The 19,695-nt window shown below is 43.3% G+C and overlaps 1 protein-coding gene across 6 annotated transcripts in view; it reads left to right on the top strand.

Moving 5' to 3' along the window:
- LOC143377201 (uncharacterized) overlaps window positions 1-12,331 on the top strand; it is a 187,819-nt gene extending 175,488 nt beyond the window's left edge. For all 6 annotated transcript variants that reach the window (XM_076828261.1, XM_076828252.1, XM_076828270.1 and 3 more), the window contains 5 exons: window positions 938-1,474; window positions 5,822-6,138; window positions 7,529-7,852; window positions 9,387-9,826; window positions 11,716-12,331. In XM_076828261.1, coding sequence (XP_076684376.1) covers window positions 938-1,474; window positions 5,822-6,138; window positions 7,529-7,852; window positions 9,387-9,826; window positions 11,716-11,969 — 1,872 coding nt within the window. In that variant the 3' untranslated portion in view covers window positions 11,970-12,331. The remainder of the gene's footprint in view (window positions 1-937; window positions 1,475-5,821; window positions 6,139-7,528; window positions 7,853-9,386; window positions 9,827-11,715) is intronic.
- The last annotated feature ends 7,364 nt before the right edge of the window (window positions 12,332-19,695 follow it).

Below are 19,695 nucleotides of genomic sequence, written 5' to 3'. Positions count from 1 at the left end.
TCGAGCCGCTCCTGACATTAATGATAACTACCAATGTTGATATGATGCGATAGAATAAGTCATTAGTAGAGACTAATTATTCATTCGTTAGAATCGTTCGATACACATACACAATTTCGATAAAATTAAAGAGGTTCGGCCACTTTTTTCTCTTAACATCTGAAAATAGTAAAATTATTAATTTTCACTCTTTATTTTATTTCTGCAAATAGGAAGATGAAACTTTCAATGAAAATAATGTCGTTGCGATTGCAACTGCTCAGAATATTTTCCAACAGACACAATTCGTTCATTTAACATTTATTAAGGCACGTTTACAAATTCTTCCAGCCGCAATAAATAAAATTGGGAACTGTGTCGATCTACCCTTAACATATTCGATAAAAATCGACATGACATATTTTACGTGCATAAACATCCGCAGTTTAGTTATTATAATTGAAAAGTGGAACGTTTATTTTGCAGTACCTACAGTCTTCAATAATTAAAATCTCCCTACTACCCTACTGATTGTACATAAAATATTTCACGCTTATCAATACACACTACCAACAAACACCACCATCAACATTACAAAACCCACACCCATCAACATCCACCCATTCCGTTATCAGATCCCCTGTCCGCCAAGTATCCCTCATCAAACCCTGTTCGCATCACTCCTCGCCATTCGATCTCCCCTACCCGAGGCTGCATCTGAAAAGACGCCGGTCGGCAAGATCCCCGATACCGATCAGGCGCGCGCCTGCCCGCCCGAAAGCCATCAGTGAAGCCAAAGAGCGCTGGAGCTGTGGCAGCAGCGCGTCCGTGCCCGCGATACGCTCGCAAAACGAGCACGACGCCCAGGGCTGCGTGCTCGCGAGGCAAAGCGGGGCACGGTGGTTCCGCGCGGTCGCTCTTAATTACAATCCCCGTGCGTTGCGCACGGCTGTCGCAGGTACACCTGTACTTCAGCGCGCTACCGGAAGACAAGATCCCGTACGCGGGCAGCGCGGGCGAGCGGGAGAGGGTGAAGCAGCTGCTGCAGCAGCTACCGCCGCACGACAACGAGGCGAGGTACTGCAGCGGCCTATCCGAGGAGGAGAAGCGGGAGCTGAGGGTGTTCGCGGCCCAGCGGAAGCGCGAGGCCCTCGGACGGGGCCACGCGAGCCAGCTCGACAGGCCCCACGGGGCGGGGTGTCGCGAGTGCGCCAGGCCGATCGCGGCCGGCGAGATGGCGGTGGCGGCGGGCCGGGCGGGCCCCTCGGCCCTCTGGCATCCGGCCTGCTTCGTCTGCTGCGTCTGCAGGCAGCTACTCGTCGACCTGATATACTTCTGGCGGGACGGCCGGCTCTACTGCGGCAGGCACCACGCGGAGACCCTCAAGCCCCGTTGCTGCGCCTGCGACGAGATCATACTGGCGGACGAGTGCACCGAGGCCGAGGGCAGGGCCTGGCACATGAGGCACTTCGCCTGCCTCGAGTGTGACCGACAGGTGAACGATGCTGGGCCTTTATGTATTGTGTCTTGCAGAGGTCTAGTGCGGGCAGAGAGTAGGTATACCAAGGGGGCGACACTCGGACGAACAGAGTCTCCACTTTTTCAAACGGACGAATTGATACAGCCGATTTAAATGCCCCTTCGATAACGAGAAAAAGTAGAGCGGGTTGCTCGGTCGGGAGCCGAAGAGCTCCTTAGGTTCTGGGACCCGCTCGGTTGTTATCCGGGTCCCAGAATCTAAGGAGGTCTCCGGCTCCCGACTGGGCAGGCCTGGAGTAGCGGATAACAAAGAGCGACAGTGAGAAGATATTCAGCTGCCAACACAGCCAATTCAAAGGGACAAGCTTACAGAGTGACCTCACAGGTGGCGCTCCGGAGTGTCGCCTCATAGTGATCCTCTAGGTAGTGATCGGAAAATGTTGTCCGCGTTTTCTATTGGTCGACGCAATTTGGGTCTAAACCGGAAGTAGAGAGAGCAAGAAACTGTAGAAAAGATAAAGACAGAAATACTGATAGAAAGAGACAGAAATACTGACAGAAAGAGAGAGAAATACTGATAGAAAGAGGTAGATGAACGTTTAGGTTATGTTATTTCCGGTTTTGCTCCAAAATGGCTGCGGTTATACCGATCACTAACCTAGAAGATCACTATCGCCTCTTAAGGGGAAATATCATTGTGACGGCCGGAAAAGTAAGCATTTTTAAGAATTTTTCAGGAATAATTTACAGTTTTCGTATAAAATTTTTATTACCTACCTTTAGTACAATGTCTTAAGAGGCTATACAAAAATAAATAAATAGAAAAATAGGCATAAATTTTAATATATTAATTGATCTTCTAATTTAATATATTAATTAATCTTCTTTTTTTATAAACTATGTGAGTGTAGCTTCCGTAGCACGTACCGACTTCTTAAACAAATTATTTTTATAAAAATGGTGCGTTGTAGAAGAAAAGTTTCGAAAATCCGCGAATAAGATGGGCAGTTTTTCGAGCGTATTTAAAAAAATTTGGTTTCAATCAAAGAATCCGTTTGTGTAACGGAAACTACACTCACACAGTTTATAAGAAAAAATTGATTTCGGATCTGGTGTTCCATACTTACACATTCGACCACCGCGTGTAGGGGTTCTAGAAGATTAATTAAAATATTAAAATTTATGTCTGTTTTTCTATTTATTTATTTTTTATAGCCTCTTAAAACATTGTACTAAAGCTAGGCAATAAAAATTTGATATGAAAACTGTAAATTATTCCTGAAAAAATTCTTAAAAATGGCTTACTTTTCCGGCCGTCACAGTGGTGTTCCCCTTTAAGGTGCGATCCTACGGCGCGTGCCTCGGCGGGCTGATCAGTTTGGGCTAGTCGCGTCGTTGAAACGCTCATGGCATGCCGACACGCGCTCGCTAAACAGATTTGACGAGCCTACGAGCAGAGTTGCCATGAAAAAGCCTCGTATGACGTAGTAGGGAGTAGTAGAGGGGGAATCCTCCAATGGAGTGCACAAGTTGTATTAATATATACACGCGAGGATTCCCCCTACACTAATCCCTACTATGTCACTTATTTCCAACTTCCAAAAGCTGATCCCCCTCTACTGCTCCCTACTATGTCATACGAGGCTTTTTCCTGGCAACCCTGCCTACCAGCCTCACCGAGCCACGCACCGTGGGATCGCACCTTTACTGTTCTCTTCTCTTTAGTACAGATTTAGAGAACAGGTAGTAGAATCGCGTAGAATCAGAGGTTGCCAATGAGCGACAAGGACAGTGGTTCTCTTAGCTCCGCCCACGAGTGTCACCAGTGCTTGGTACACCTATGTATGTATTCTTCTGAATTTTAGTTGGAGCGTCAAAAAACAGCTACAGTCCGCATGAGGAAGAGTGAAAGGGCTGTGAAAGCAGGGAAAGTTGACTCCTCCCATTTCCTACACGAGATGTCTGGCTGTTTTTTTTTTTACTGCTTCGGATGAAATCGAGAAGAACTCAGCCACCGACGGCAATTGCCATCACGCGCAGGGATAGCGTTCGGTATCCCATCCTCTGAATAAGAGAAATGAAAACACGGGCGATAATTAGGTATCATCCGGAGCAGCCCCGCAGGACAGAGAGCGCAGGAGCTTCGTATGTCCGCAGTTTTTGCCACATTGACGATTATTCACGGCCAACGGACGCGTCCGTTGAGAGTCGTTTACCCCGGGACGGTTTAGCTGTCAGCCTCAGAGGCTCCTGTCCCCTTTTATATCCGCTGATGGCCGTCGGTGGCGCACGGTTCGGGCACGATAATTCATTGAATCAAGGTGTCGATAAATGTCATGTGCAGTTCTATGGGAACCAGCCAGACAAAGCTCCTTATCGCCACTGCCGGCTCGATAATGAATGATGGAATCTGGACGCGATTGCGCGCAACAGAGTCGGTGTTTTAGTCCTCCTGGGACCGATGATAATCCGAAACAACGTTTATCGTGTCTCTCTGCTGATGTATCGATCCGTCTTTGGCAGAGATGTCGGTGATTGATAGGGAGAATAAAAGTGCCAGTTGTATGGGGTGGAGAATGGTAGTTGGAGCTGCGTGGCTGGTATTTTGAGAGGGATACATGGAATGGAGGAAGTGAGACACTATTATGGTAGAGGAAGCTTGTACCTTTGATTGACAGTAATAAGGTAACTGGTAATACTGAATGCTGTTTTCAAAGTGGACGTCTTATGGCTTGTAGTCTTCCACTTGACAAGCTTATTTGCAGAGGGTAATGATCTATAGTCAGAACAAACTGAGATGAGTGTCAGGGGCCACTGGGAGTCAATATCACCACAACCACTAATTACCCACTCCAGGTCCTACTTCCTATCTCTCAACTCAAATCTGAGGTACACTCTCTCATTTTCTCCCTCTGTCTCTCTGTTAAAATGGCCCAAACTAATATGAATCCATGAAACCATAGAGCTGCGGATATCTACCTCAACACAATTAGAAATTAAAGGTGGCCTCGAGGAGCCCTTCAATTTTATTTTCTTCCAACTACACATTTACCAGGCACCCATTAACCACCCTAAGATTTTTAGAACAGTCTACCCCTCCATATAAGTCCCATCGGCTCCACGTGAACTCTGACACTACTCTAAGCATACTTAGATGCTCCTAGTCCTAAGCAGCAAGCTCTCCAAAGCTCTTCTCAATAATAACCAGTCCCCCACAAGCAACCCAACTGACTCAAAGACTACCCTAGATGGGAATGCTTCCAGTGACGAATTTAAGAAAAAAGGCCCAGAACAGAATTACATATAAATCCCCGCGCGTGTGAAAGTTATAGAAAACGAAAAGCTGCATATAGTGTTTGGATAAAATTATAAATGGTTTTTGAAGATGGGACCCTGGGTAGTGTTCCTGATTTCTCCATATTTTTTGTTTCTCGAGAAATCAGAAATGAGATCATATTTCTTGAGAATCCTCGAGAATTCTCGAGAAATTGAAAGATTAATTGCAAAAATTATATTTTTTGAATAATGTTGATAATATTTATCGAAAACACAAGCAAAATTTCACTAAATGATTATTCCTGTCTAATTTATACAAAACTTGTGTAAATGAAAAAATAGATATTAAATATAATTGGTGAATTTATTTATTTAATACAAAATTTGTACAAAACGAAACATTACTTTTTGGTTTTAAAATTTATTTTTAAATAGCACAATGCGTCTATAGTAGCGTCAGCGAATCTATTTCTTTTTTGCGGCAAAATCTGTTACTGTTATATTTTAACGTTACATATATATCTACCTTGGCTGTTAAATGTAAAAATGCGTCTTTTGGACCCTTTTGGAAGAAATTCTAGATCATGCAAAAATTTTATACGGGATACAATAATCTTATCTCCTCTTTTCTATATTTCTTCTTTAACAGCCACAAGGAACTCATTAGGTACTCAATTGAGTACACAATTTTTCTAAATTTTTAAATAAGAATTTAAGAGCACCTTCAGCAGTTAATAATATCGAATCTTCTGTACTGTGTTTTTCTGTTGGAATTCATATAGGTTCTAATGTTATTATAAATTGTAGATGTGTTTATACGTTCGCGATTAACTAGTAATACATTCATTTACAAAAATAAATAAGATTTATAATGTTTTCCGTAGACTTAACTTTCTCGAGAAATTACAGTATTTCTCGAGAAATAAGAAATAAGCAATTATAAAATTCCTCGAGAATTTCTCGATAACGAATTCTCGAGAAGGAACACTAGCCCTGGGGTTACCTTGTGGGCCCAAGCGGCAACTGCAACTGAATGTTTCCGTCAGCCTTTCTCGCGACCTTGCCTAACTTTGCGTCCTCGTTGCAGCTCGGCGGTCAGAGGTACGTGATGAGGGAAGGTCGGCCTTACTGTCTGCGGTGCTTCGACGCCTCCTTCGCCGAATACTGCGACAGCTGCGGGGAGCCGATCGGCGTCGATCAGGGGCAAATGTCGCACGAGGGTCAGCACTGGCACGCGACCGAGGCCTGCTTCTGCTGCGCCACTTGCCGCACGTCCCTGCTTGGGCGGCCGTTCCTGCCACGAAGAGGCGCTATTTACTGCAGTATAGCGTGCAGCAAGGGGGAACCGCCGACGACGCCCAGCGACTCCTCGGCTGGCCCCCCTCCGCCGCCTTCTTTCCTCAGGTAGGGAGAATTCGGACAAAAGGGGGTTGGGGGTTCTGTAGATAAAGCGTTGGGAGTTCCAGTGATTGTTTACGGTGGCGGAAGTTGGTGTGGGTGGACTAAACAGTGGTGAGGTGTCCAACGCGCATGTCTGAACGGAAGGGTAGTCTGCAGGGGTCATTTCGCTGGAATAGGGATGAGTGGATGAGAGGTTTATGGGAACAGTTATTGCGGGGGATTTTAGTAGTGGGTGGTTGTTGATGAAGGATGCTTCATGGACTGCTGACTCCTCCTAGATATCTCAGTATTGCTTGGTGTACCTAAAATGGCTTTGGTGGACCTACTTTGCTGTTAGTTTCACCTTCCAGTAGTTGTTTGGTTGATAGTAGCTTGACTGCTGACTCCTAGATATCTCAGTATTGCTTGGTGTACCTAAAATGGCTTTGGTGGACCTACTTTGCTGTTAGTTTCACCTTCCAGTAGTTGTTTGGCTGACAGTAGCTTGACTGCTGACTCCTCTTAGATATCTCAGTATTGCTTGGTGTACCTAAAACGGCTTTGGTGGACCTACTTTGCTGTTAGTTTCACCTTCCAGTAGTTGTTTGGTTGATAGTAGCTTGACTGCTGACTCCTCCTAGATATCTCAGTATTGCTTGGTGTACCTAAAACGGCTTTGGTGGACCTACTTTGCTGTTAGTTTCACCTTCCAGTAGTTGTTTGGCTGATAGTAGCTTGACTGCTGACTTCTAGATATCTCAGTATTGCTTGGTGTACCTAAAACGGCTTTGGTGGACCTACTTTGCTGTTAGTTTCACCTTCCAGTAGTTGTTTGGCTGATAGTAGCTTGACTGCTGACTCCTCCTAGATATCTCAGTATTGCTTGGTGTACCTAAAACGGCTTTGGTGGACCTACTTTGCTGTTAGTTTCACCTTCCAGTAGTTGTTTGGTTGTTAGTAGCTTGACTGCTGACTCCTAGATATCTCAGTATTGTTTGGTGCACCTAAAATGGCTTTGGTGGACCTACTTTGCTGTTAGTTCCACCTTCCAGTAGTTGTTTGCTTGGTCTTCGGGGTATAGGGAGTTTTTAGGTATGCTGTGTCAACTGATAAAGTCGATGAAGGGTTGGATATTCTTCAGATGCAGTGTTATCTTTAAACTTTCGAAGCTCGCTATTCTAGGCTTGGTTCTGTAATTCTTAAGTTCCTCTCACTTAGGGTAGATAGCGGTTTTATTGTGTTTAATCCTGAAAAAGGGGTGTCCCAAATAAAACCAATCTCATTCCCCCGCTCCACAGTGAGTTTATTCTCCGTAGGAACTTAATCTTGTTCATATAAATCGAGATATTCACTCCTAATTCCCAGCTGATTGTCCACGTTGCTCAGGCTTATCCGATTAACGTTCGATTTATAGGACTGGCCGAAGGCCACCGCCGACCAGCGAGGGTTCGTCGAGTCCGCCGCCCCCACCACCTCCCCCGCCACCGCCAGGATCTAGGCACACCCTGGGATCGCCTCGCAATTCACCCCGAATGACCAGGAAGCATCATCAAACGTCCACGTCCCTGGTGACGACGCCCACGCAGAGCACCCTCGCCCCCGAGTTCACGGCTGACGGCTTCCCCTCGAGTGGATCCAGGCCCGGTGGCCTTGATCGTGTGCTCCTCGAGAGGAATCTCGAGAGACTGCTTCAGGAACGCAGTTCCAATCCTGAAGAAAATCGCAGCGAATTGGGAAGGTGAATTGATTCCCCCCTTTCACAGAGATCGCTGCTCCTTTTTCTTTTGCTCACTGAGGCTTCCAAGTCCTGTATAAAATGGGGTTGATTTCGCACAGGTCTTTGACGAGTGCTCCCGTATTTTAGGCTGAAGTACTGTTTGAATTGGAATAGAGAAGGAGTACTCGGATATCGGGAATGTTGTGAGAAATTTAGAAATGAATTCTGGGAAGAACCATCGAATTTTCAAAATTGTATCAGCGTTAAAATTCAAAGTTGTGGACTATATGCTAGTAAACTCATTTGCGGAGAACGCACATAGGCGTCCCACAAGCACGTTCACCAAATACGACGATAGAAATCCCGCACGCGGCGAAGCGTTCAAATCTCATCCCCCGAAGGACTAACACTAAGTAATCATCTGAATTAGTGATCGGACCGATACCAAATCAATACTATCAATACCAGCCCGGAAATTATGATGCGCTATCGAATTCTATCTATAAGACGTTGGTATTAGAAATATTGATACTCGTTTGATACTTCTATAAAAGTATCGATATCCGTTTGATACCTCTATGAAGGTGCCGATACCTGTTTGATACCTCACGAAAGTGTCGATACCTATTTGATACCTCTATGAAGGGATCGATACCCTTTTGATCCGAAAGTATTGATACCCATTTGATATACACGGCATCGCGTGTTAACGGCACAAGTAAATACAAATCAATACAAGTAATACCCTTTGCGCCGTTGAGACGGTCGCGGTTGCAATACAAGAAGCAGAGAGCTTATCACTTTGTAGCTGGACCAACAAATTTAATAAATGAATATATCGAGACAAGAAATCTAATCGTAAGTTTTTAAGTAAAAAAGGGAGATGCGTTAAGCGTGATACGATTCACTGGGGATTCAATACAATTTCTTCCTACCGTAATCATCTTGACGTCACCTGCTTAATTGATAAAATGTCATTTCTTTTATCAATATATTTCGGTGAAGTATCAAATGAATATCCATAATTTCAAAACGTTTAATATCTACAGGTATCGATTTATTCGTAAAATATCAAACGAATACCAAACATTTGTAGAAATACCACACGTATATCGGTACTTTCATCAGGTATCAAACGTGTATCGATACTTTCGTAAGGTATCAAACGAGTATCGATACTTTCATGAGGTATCAAACGGGTATCGATTCGGTGTAAGCACTTCTGGAATTGACATCGATTCAAGTAGTATCAGTATCGAAAACCGATACCAAGTACCTAAAATTTCCATACGTATCGATACTGTCCATTGAGTACTTCAGTATCAAATTGATTGAATATCATTAACAGTATCGGTATCGGTCCGATCACTAATCTGAATAATAAAACATTCCATTCAAAGTATCCTGCAAATATTTCCACCACTATCTAAATTATTTAAAAGAACTTCCATTCCCCGAAAAAAAAATCGAAGTGAAAGAATATTCCTTTATCCATCTCGCCCTACTTAATTAGCTCTACTTAAGGGATTAAACCGCCAGTCTGCTGACCTTTCAGGCTGATGCAGGCCAGGGATCGTGAACCTTTAAGGTGCATTCAGAACTGCGCGCCGTCCCACGCCTCGAGCATGCCAGAACTGCCACCACCCCCTCGACCGTCTTCGGGAGCTTCGGCGTCGACCTCGACATCGACCGGGGTCGTGGCGAGCGTGACACCGGGAGGTGGGTTTGTCCAGGAATCGGCGACGTCGCCGACGAGCCTGATCGTCAGTCAGGCGGACCCCCCGACGCCGACGTCGCGACGCGTGAGGTTCCAGGGGGACCTGGACGTCAACGACCACGGGGCGGCTACGTCGTCGCGCGTCCCCCTCTCGCCTACCACCCACGACAGGAACTTGTCGTCGTCGCCCTCGCCACCACCTGCCGCCTTGTCGAGGGCGAACGTGTCGCGATCGAGGAGCCTGCAGCCGGAGGAAGTCGCTGGCTCGTCGACCTGGGGTGCGTAAACTGCTCTGTACTTTGCATCTGATACGCGCTGGTGGTCGGAAGAAGGCTTAGCTCTCATATTCTTGCACGTCTGCATGACAAACTTAATACCAGCCTTTGCTTATTACGAGGAGGGTTCGGAAGCCAATCAGTGTAAGTCCATTAGCTTTAAGGGGTTACCGCAGTCAGTAAGGTCAGAAAAAGAACGATTCTTTGGGAATTTATTTGAGAAAGTACATGCATACTTTTATGCAAAGGTTTTTGTATTCAGATAAGGGACACTTTAACAGGTTACTATATTATGTTTTGGTGTAAAAGTATTTATTTATTGCAAAATTGCAACTAATTTCCTGGAAGCTGTTTTTAGAAATACGTTACGCGGTGACCAACGTTACTCGGAACTGGGTTATCTAAAATCAAAAAACGAAGAAGATTTAGGTAATACGATAGTTTATCTAGTCTTTAATCGTTCCGTTTTATAAAATATTAATGTGGGACGAAATGGCGGATGTTAAAGTGGGATGATCGATTTTCGTAGAAAGAAACACTAATTTTTTATTCGTAAAATAAAAACTATGCATTGGAAAAACAAATGCTTCGATTAAGGGGTTGTGCCTAGTCAGCTTTCGAAAAAGAACGCGATTTTCGGGAATTTTTTGTGGAATATCTACTGTATATTTTATTACAACTATTCGCTTATTTTAGAAGTACATATGTGCAGCAACTCTCAGTAATTTTGTTATAGAAAAACATTAAAAAATGAACGAATAACAGCCATTCTCGCGAAAGCTGCGTTGATATCGGTGAGCAAGATATTTCGGAAAACACTGTACCGATTGGCCTAAACTTTTACAGACTTCTTTTATATACCAAAGACTAGTAGATGAACGAAGGATTTTATATTTTAACAAAAACTGTATTTTTAATTAACGAAAAACGAACAATTCAGACATCGGAAAAGCGTGGTTTTGCGTCACACGGCCGCCGTTTTGTCAAAAACCAACTTTTTGAAAAAACCTTCGTTCATCTACTGAATTCAATCATATATTAACAGAAAGTTTTTGAATTTTTAATTTTAGCTGATTCGTCTCAGAGAAAACTTGCTCACCGCACAGCGCCTTTATCAAAACAGCTTCCGCGAGAATAGCTGCTATTCGCTCATTTCTTAATGTTTTTCTACGGCAAAATTACTGAGAGTTGCTACATATATGTACTTTTAAAATAAGCGAATAGTTGTAAAAAGTATACAGTAGAGAATCCACAAAAAATTCCCGAAAATCGCGTTCTTTTTCGAAAGCTGACTAGGCCCAACCCCTTAAAGACTAAATTCGAATGTCTAGAAGAAAAACCTACACAGTTTCAGAAAGATTGGTGAAGCGGTTCTTGAGAAATCGTGGTCACCGATCCGAAAATCCATTTCGGGAAATCAGTTGTAATTTTGCAACACCTTTTTTTGTATAAAAAAAATTGTATAAAATAAGAGTAGCTTAAAAATACCAAAAAGATTTACTTCATTATATACTGCATTTACTGAGAAAAATATCTTTAAAAATAGCTTAATTTCTCGGCGGTTCAAAGTAGAATGACCCCTTAAAACCGAGATTTACACTGCTTGTCCAATAAATTATGACATGTAATATATGTAAAAAAAAATTTACATCGTTTGCTACACGGTTGAAGCAAATCCGATAATTTATCCAAACGCTATATCTTTTTTCTGTACACTTAGCGCGTTTTTAGTAAACTACCTCCTCATTTCCCCCGAAAAAACGGGCCCCGCCAGAACGTTTTCCACGTGGGCCTTTTTGCTTAAATCCGCCCCTGTGCAAGCCACTCGCGACCCACACTTAGAACACTTACTATGTACCAACTCACCACAACCTTGCCTCCACCAATTACAGGTGCAGCGGGGAGCTCGAAGTCGAGGGTGGACGGTGACGACGAGGACGTGGAGAGCTGTTGCTCGACCTGCAGCTCGTCCAGCAGCTCGGACGAGGCTGCCGCCTACGCTCTTCCCCCGCGAAGAGCCTACGGCGGCGTGAGGATCTCCTACGTGCCGAACGACGCGGTGGCCTGCGCGAGGAAGCGCGCGCCCACCTCGTCGCCGTCGCCGAACCAGGCCCAGAGGGACACGGAGAAGTGCGTGGTGTCCTGATGGCGCCTTCTACGGCTTGTGACGTTGCCTCTGTACGTGCCACTGAAGGAAACGCTTCTAATCTGAGCTGGGCCGGCGCCGAAGGGCCGCGAGCCTCGGGAGGGCCGGGGAAGTCAGGCGATGGGCGACGATGAAATTAGAGTTCCTAACGTAAAGCGTACTTCGCGAGGTACTCGTCGCTCGAGGCTCGACCCACCCCGCGCGCAGGGAACTCTGACATGGAATACTCGTGTAAATAGTGAACGTACTTCCGTAACCACGATCGATCGCGCGCCCCAGACTAGTCGCGACGGTCGCGCTTTTCCTTCTATTTTTATTACCCCGTTGATGTATTTGATAATAATAACGATAATAATAACGGTTATATTTTATTACCATCGTCATTCCTGCGACCGAGGGTTCTTGTCAAACGGACACTTCGTCTGATCGAGAAGGAAGGGGTTGGAGAGTAACCGCTAACCTGCGCAGCTAGAGTCTCAAAGCTGATAGAAAGGGTGGTCTTTAAATTACGTAAATCCTTTTCGAGGGTGGGAGCGAATTTCTTAGCTTTTCTTATAAAGGGGAAAGAGGGAGTCAGGTAGCGTTTTACGTAATATTTTTTTAACATAATTTTCGGTACGTGAAAAAAGTTGAATGAAAAGAATATTACGTAAGGAAGGCTGGGGTGGGATATCGAATCTTGCGAATTCTTATACTGGAGGAGGGAGGGGATACAAAATCGCCCAAATTACCCTTGCGTAACTTAAGGACGGCCCCGAAATTGGGTCTAGGTGTACTATATGCAGTGGCGAAGGTCTCCAGCGCGCATGCGCAGAGCAGGGAGAATTCGGTGGGGTAGTCATGATGTTAGATAGGAGGCTTGATAGGGGATCTAGTGTTAAGGGATTATTGAGAGTGATTTGTGAGCAAGGATCTTCTATGGACGCTTTTATTTTGAAGCTGTTTCCTTGTGGCTCCTGTTGGAGATCTCACCATTGCTTGGTACACCTGGGAAGCTTTTGCAACCCTTCCCCTTGGATCATTCTAAAGACTGTTGTCTCGTTAGACGAACTCCGCACTGCGAAACGCAGCATTCAACGTGACGCGATACTGTAAGTACAAACCACGAATTTCTCAACGATGTAGACAATCTGACGAAGTATTCGGGAAATAAATCGAGACGATGTCGATCGATGTGGACGTGAGTTTCAATGATTAAGTATGGTTTTCTTCTTGCCTTTAAGCTTTCAGGTGCCGTTTACGTACTTTATTTTTCGTGACGTCAGAGCGGTTTGGTGAGACCTGTGTTTTAAACGCAAACTGACAAGGGAACACCGCGAACCCGGACTCACCGGTTGGAACGCAACGTTGTGGATTTTTAGAGTGACTAAGAACAAGAACAACGGTGTCTTTCATTTGGGCCCCATCGCCTTTTAAGGGAGTGAAAACTAACCTCAAAATCAAATTGGCGCTTCCACTTTTTCGCGTGTAACTCTCAAAGTGCAACAGACAGAAAAAAATGTTTCAAACAAAGGTTTAATGGTACAATAAGCGCTACAAACTTGCGTCAACAAAATTTTGAAAAGAGTTAAAAAAAAATATATATCTGACGAAAAAAACTCTTTTCAAAATTCTGTTAACGCAGGTTTGTAGCGCTTATTGCACCATTAAACTTTTGTTTGAAACATTTTTTTCTATCTGTTGTACTTTGAGAGTTACACGCGAAAAAGTGGAAGCGCCAATTTGATTTTGAGGTTAGTTTTCACCCCCTTAAAGGGCGATAGGGCCCAAATGAAAGACACCGTTGGTTCTTGTTTTGAGTCACTCTAAAAATCCGTTAGGTTGCGTTCCAATCGGTGAGTCCGGGTTCGCGGTGTTCCCTTGTGAGTACCTTCATTGTTTCTCGGCAGTTCAGAAACTTCGCGAAGGAAAGTTTGGTGTGATTTGAAAAAAAAAAGAAGAAGAAATATTACAAGCCCCACTTCCCCCGACGCATTCCCTATCACAGTTTCCGTTCGAGTGGCAGCTTATTATTCCGTCGACTTTTTCAAGTCGCAGAGAGAGGCCGCTTTCTACCATTTCCTCTTCGAGACTTATCTCGTAACAGAATCCTCGGGAAAGAGTATGTACTATAACAAGCACTCCACCTGGGCAGTAAAAACTGCTGGTATGAAGGAACCAGTTCTGCTTCAACCGCAGAAGTTCTGAAGAAGCTGGCGTATCTTCAAAAACATTTGTAGGTATAAATACGCATATATCAAGGGGTACAAAAACGAGGCTCCTCAAATCTGAGGGTCTCAGGTAGCAGACATAAATTCCAACATTATTTGCCTAAGAAAATTATTCCATAAACAAATAACATTCGCGTACACGTGCATTAAGAATAATAATAATTTTAAACGGGTACCTTAATAACCATTAATCATGTCTCTATAACAGTGCACGTTCAAATAATTTTTGTCGTCACGTCAATCTACTTGAAGAATTTAAAAGAAAAACAAATTAAAGGTATAGATATATAATTTTTCCATATATTAATTAATAGCTGTTAGCCCACCATGTTTTTTCAGGGCGCTCGCTTCAACTGACCCGGTGGGTCAGTCGCTGGGCCCGTCGCTGGGTCAGTCCCAAAAAGTGGAGAAGATAATTCACGACCTATTATTACTGAGCGCTCAAGACGAATCTCTAGGGGAGTTCTACTGTCTGCGGAGGCCCGTAATGGCGACCGATCAGTGCCGAGGGAAAACTGAAAACGCACGGGCGAGCAGCGAAAAGAGCGAAAGTGGTTTCTCCCGTGGCCCTAGAAAGACGTTTGTTACGCCGCTATCTCGCGGTCGTCTTTGCCCCGTAAAGTCTCTCTCTCTCTCTGGCTTTCACTCCGCCAGCGAGGCACGTTTCACGTCTGCCCCCGAGATATATCTCGTCTATGACGGGGCACCGTCGTACGAATCGGAGGAGCGAGCCACGCCGGCTATTTTAGACTCCACTTTTCCAATCAAGGATGCTCGGTCGTTGCAAAACGCTGACATTAGCATACTGGCACAACACACCCACGATCGGGATTGGGCGTGTATGTACAGGGTGGTTCTAGGAGCTGGGACGGGTCGTAGCTCTTTTCAACTTAAATATGAGAGAACTCATTGAGGGGAAAGCTGATGGTCATAGTTGACGACTACCTTTTTGGGGATATAATTATTTTCTTGGTGCATATTATTATTCTTATTAAACGGTTGGGCACCCTTTAGTTACATGAAATAAAGTAATATTGTCATTTGCATCGTTGCAAAATTGGTGGAGGTTGAATGAAATACTGAAAACTAGCCCAGACCTAGTTTAGTTTAGTTTACTACTTTAGTTTAGGAAACTTACCGTGCTGGTGGGGTGGCGTTGTGACGTCAGAGGCCACAAAAGGCACAGGCATGTCCTATCGGACTAGCTACACCCCCGAAGAGGACCTCCATTACCCAACCGGGGAGTTTTACCCCACTCTCGGACGGCGACTCGACTTTTTCTGTGGCCCCGGCTGCCTAATTTTGGCCGTATGAAGAGTCGCCTCGGCCCTACGCAGTGGGGTTAGCCCAGACCTTTTTTTTTTTTTTTTCGTGGAGAAATCCCTAACGGATACCCCTAACCCTCGGGGGAGGGTCAGGGGTTATGTGGGGCTTGCACCCACTAAAACTCCACGGTGGTCGTCCTCGGATGCGGAGTAGCGCGCCTGAGGAGGAGGACTTGATGCGGGGGCAAACTAGCGATTCGTCCGCTTGCCCCCCCCCCCCCCTCAAGACCTATCTTTTGGTTCTTTATTTTTTCTATTCATACACCATTGCATCAAAGGGAAAGCTTGCAGCACAAGAAGGTAGTTCTCAGTATGGCATTCAGTTCAACTTTTCCCTCCATCAATTTTTGATATGTTTCTATGGGAATGGGCCTCGGTCCCAGTTACTAGAACCACCCTGTATACCATCGTACGTCGCCTATTGACTAACCGTCGAACGCCTTGGTATCCAAAGGATGCGTGCTCGATGCGGTGCCGAGAATGAAGCGATTATGTCACGACGGTAGCGCTACGAGGCACAGGTTGCATAACCGTGAGTACGAATTCTCTCGTGGCTGGGGAGGGAATTCATCCTGGTATGGCCTAGTTCCTAATACTACTCGCTGAGAAACCTCGTGGCCTGTGAAAACGATTTCACGGAGTCGCGTTTCATTGTTGAGCAACAAATGCTTGATATTTGGAGTATTGGGCAATTTGGGGAATTGGTGCTTTTTGGAAGCTCGTATTGTATGGTAAGTAAGATGATGTTTACTGTTTTCGTGGCGTTGAGGTGCGTGGTCTTCAGTGCGGCGCCATTTTGGTACCAAGAAGCTTCTTGTAACCTGGTGGATGAATATGGGTTCACATTCAAATTGGAGACTGGTCATTTTTCTTTCAATATTATTGGGTGTAATTGATGAATGCTAGATAGTACTTTGTAGTGTGGATTTCCAACCCCAAAATCGCTACTAAATTGGTGCCCTAAAAATAATTGGAGGATTAAATATTCAACAATGATTCTTGGCAAACTTCATCACTTACTGAAAGGGAAGTTCGGCAACTGGAAAATTCAAACAAATCTGAAACTTTGCAGAAATGTAACCGAAGTCATGCTGATAACGTAACTATTTTTTGATTCGGCATTAAAATGGTCCTAAGTGCGAAGACACCCCCTCGAAAAAGTGGCGAGTCTTCAGATTATCGTAAATATCTACGAAATTCTAAAAGATATAAAAAAGAAGTTAAATTCAAAGTTCTTTGGTTTTGTATGCCCTCCAAAACGGTTATAAAGAATTTGCGAAGAACATTATTTTTTTCAAAATTTATCCCCACCACTCTTTTTCGAAAATTCTTTGTCACCATATCGTAGAATATCGAAAGCCAGAGAACTTTGAAATGAACATTTTTCGATATCTTTTATGGCTTCGCAGATATTCGCGATAGCATGAAAACTCAGAATTTCTTTGGGGGGGTGTTTCCACCCTTAGGACTATTTTATTGCCGAATAAAAAAATAATTACGTTATCAGCATCACTTCAGCTAAATTCCTGCAAAGTTTCAGATTTTTTTGAATTTTCGAATTCTCCTAAAAATTTGCACATTCCATACAAATTATATACGCTGTTTATTAAAGGTTCATTGATAAAGCTTAGAAAATTGTTTCACATTTTCCTGCAAATTGAATCCTTCCAGAACATTATCCACCGAAATCAGTGAATTTTTCAAAATATCAACGAAGTCAGTGAGGCATACTGTGTAGTAGAAATTCAGCAAAACCTCCAGTATGTTAAACACAGAGTATTTCTTACCTCCCTGGCATTTGCAAACGTGCAATGTATACCTCCCTAAGTTTCGAGCACGGCACGCATCGCCGCTGAAACCTTCGAAGCACTTCGAAGTGAAAAGCTGGTCGTGAATCGCGTGTTCGGAAACGTTTTACTGGTCAATTACGCAAATCGGCGCGCAGCATTTCTCGCCAGACAATTTTGCCCATTGTCGACGACTCTCGCGTATGTACGATTGTGCACTTTTCTCGCCGTTAATGCCAGAAGGAAGTATGTACAGGCTTCTGCCATTATTCGAGCATATTGTCACGGTATCTGTATGCAGTGCACGATAATCGTCAACGCTTGGTTTTACAGACATTGTTCATTTTTAATATTCATGGTTCTATGATTCTCTGTTGAGTGAAATTCAAAATTATTGAAAATTAATTTGTTAACTTTGGATACGAAGAAGCAGAGTTCAATCGAAAACGGTTAAAAATAAATAAAATGGAAAAAATAACTTCTGTGTAGAAGATTTTTCCGGAAATTTCTCTTTTTATTACATAAACTTTGCTATTTTTATATTCTTTAAACAAGAATTAGTGAACTCGGATTTGGAGTAGATTACTGCTTCAATAATCGCCGGATTTTGGCGCAATTCAATTGACATAAAGAAACTCAAATTTCTAATTAAATTATTAATTAGAGAGCACTATCATATATAACTTCTCCAATTCTTTTCGTTAAAGGATCAGTCCACTGTGACGATTTGGAAAAAATTAAGCTGTATTTGAAAAATTAAACTGTATTTAAAAATTTTTTTCTTCGTAAATACAACATATAATGCAATAAATCTTTTTGGTATTTATTAAGCTAGTCTTATATTATACAAAAAAAAATTAAAAGAATTTTTTTTATTTGTTTTAAAACTCTAAACGTGATTATCTCAAAACAACATTTTTAAACTGTGGTACAGGTGATTACAAAAAAAAACTATTTGACTAATCAGTCTGAAATTTTTACACGTTATTCAGCACATCAGTGGCTATGGCCGGGACCAGGGAAATCTATTTTAATTAAATGATTTAAAAAATCACCATATTTCGACACTTAAACTTCAAACCTCCGGAATTTTGTTAATTTTTTATCAGTAAAAATAATCCTAGTTCCGACTATAACCACACTCATAATGATTACAACACACTTTGAATTTTTCGTTTCAATCTACATCGCTTTCTCAAGGCGCTCACATCAGTACGATATATATTTTAAAAATTTAAAACAAATTTTTTTTATACTGTCAATAATTGTATTAATAAGTAGACATAAATTATTTACGTTGGACACTCCGTTTACTACAAAGTGAATCCTAAAAAATGACAATTTTTCACGACTTCACAGTGGACTGGCCCCTTAAGGCCCACATTTTGCAGAACAAAAAATTTCAACCGACCTCTTTGAAATTTTTGCACATGTTTAAAACAATTTCGTGAAAATTTTTCTAGTGGTATCTAGGATTCGTTAGTCCTCATGGACCCCCACATTTTGATTCGACTACCGTTCAAAAAACATTCTCCCACTCCAAAATTAATCCATTCAAGAGGTTGAACCTTGCTGATTGTTCCAGGAAGCCCGCGAAGCTGAATATTCCCCCTTCGAGGTGCGAATTGTATCACGAAAATTATAGTTACTGTGGCACGCGAACTAGGCCGGGGTTACGCAACTATAACGCGTAAATGCGGCGTACGATACTGGCCCGTACCTGTTGTACACGCCTGAAAGAGAACGCACTCTCGCGTGGATGCTCGTTTCATTTTACGGAATCATCCTAGAACGCGTAGCAGCCAGGCCATCGCGGCATCTTACACGGAACTCTTTGCTGGGGCATTGTTCCAGTGAATCTCCACGTGAAACTGCAATGCTGCATTCTACAAACTCACTTTATGGCCCCTTTTGTGGAGTTCAAGCGAATGAGGGTCTGATTGAAAAAGAGATTTAAATCCCAAAAACTTAAATGTGTTTACAGTATTAAAATTCTGCTTGTGGTATTTTAGGTGTACCAACTACTGTGTCACTTTCAATAACCAGGGGCGGATTTAGAGCTTTGGGGCCCCTAGGCTGACAAGTGTCTGCCGCCCTTTCCGCGAAATTTTAATTCAAAAGAAACGAGACAATTTTAAAATTAATTCAATATGACAATTCACGCGTGAGTTATTGCTAATTTTCTATATGAAAAAAAATCAATTGTTCTCAAAGTTATCTCAAGCCTCTGTGTTTAAAAACTTCCCAATTTCTTTCGCCCAAAATTTGCCACCCCCAAAATTATCCGCCCTGAGCTGCAGCCTACTTAATCAATAATCAAAGATATTTTCGCACCCCACCGTTCTCCATCCACTCCTCTGGTCACTGTGGAAAGTAGAGATGCTAGAAAAAAGGTACTTACTAT

The sequence above is a fragment of the Andrena cerasifolii genome, chromosome 1 (assembly GCF_050908995.1).
Source record: "Andrena cerasifolii isolate SP2316 chromosome 1, iyAndCera1_principal, whole genome shotgun sequence".
Lineage (NCBI taxonomy): Eukaryota > Metazoa > Arthropoda > Insecta > Hymenoptera > Andrenidae > Andrena > Andrena cerasifolii.
Note: the sequence above shows the minus strand (reverse complement) of the source record. Positions and strands in the feature narration are given on the sequence as shown.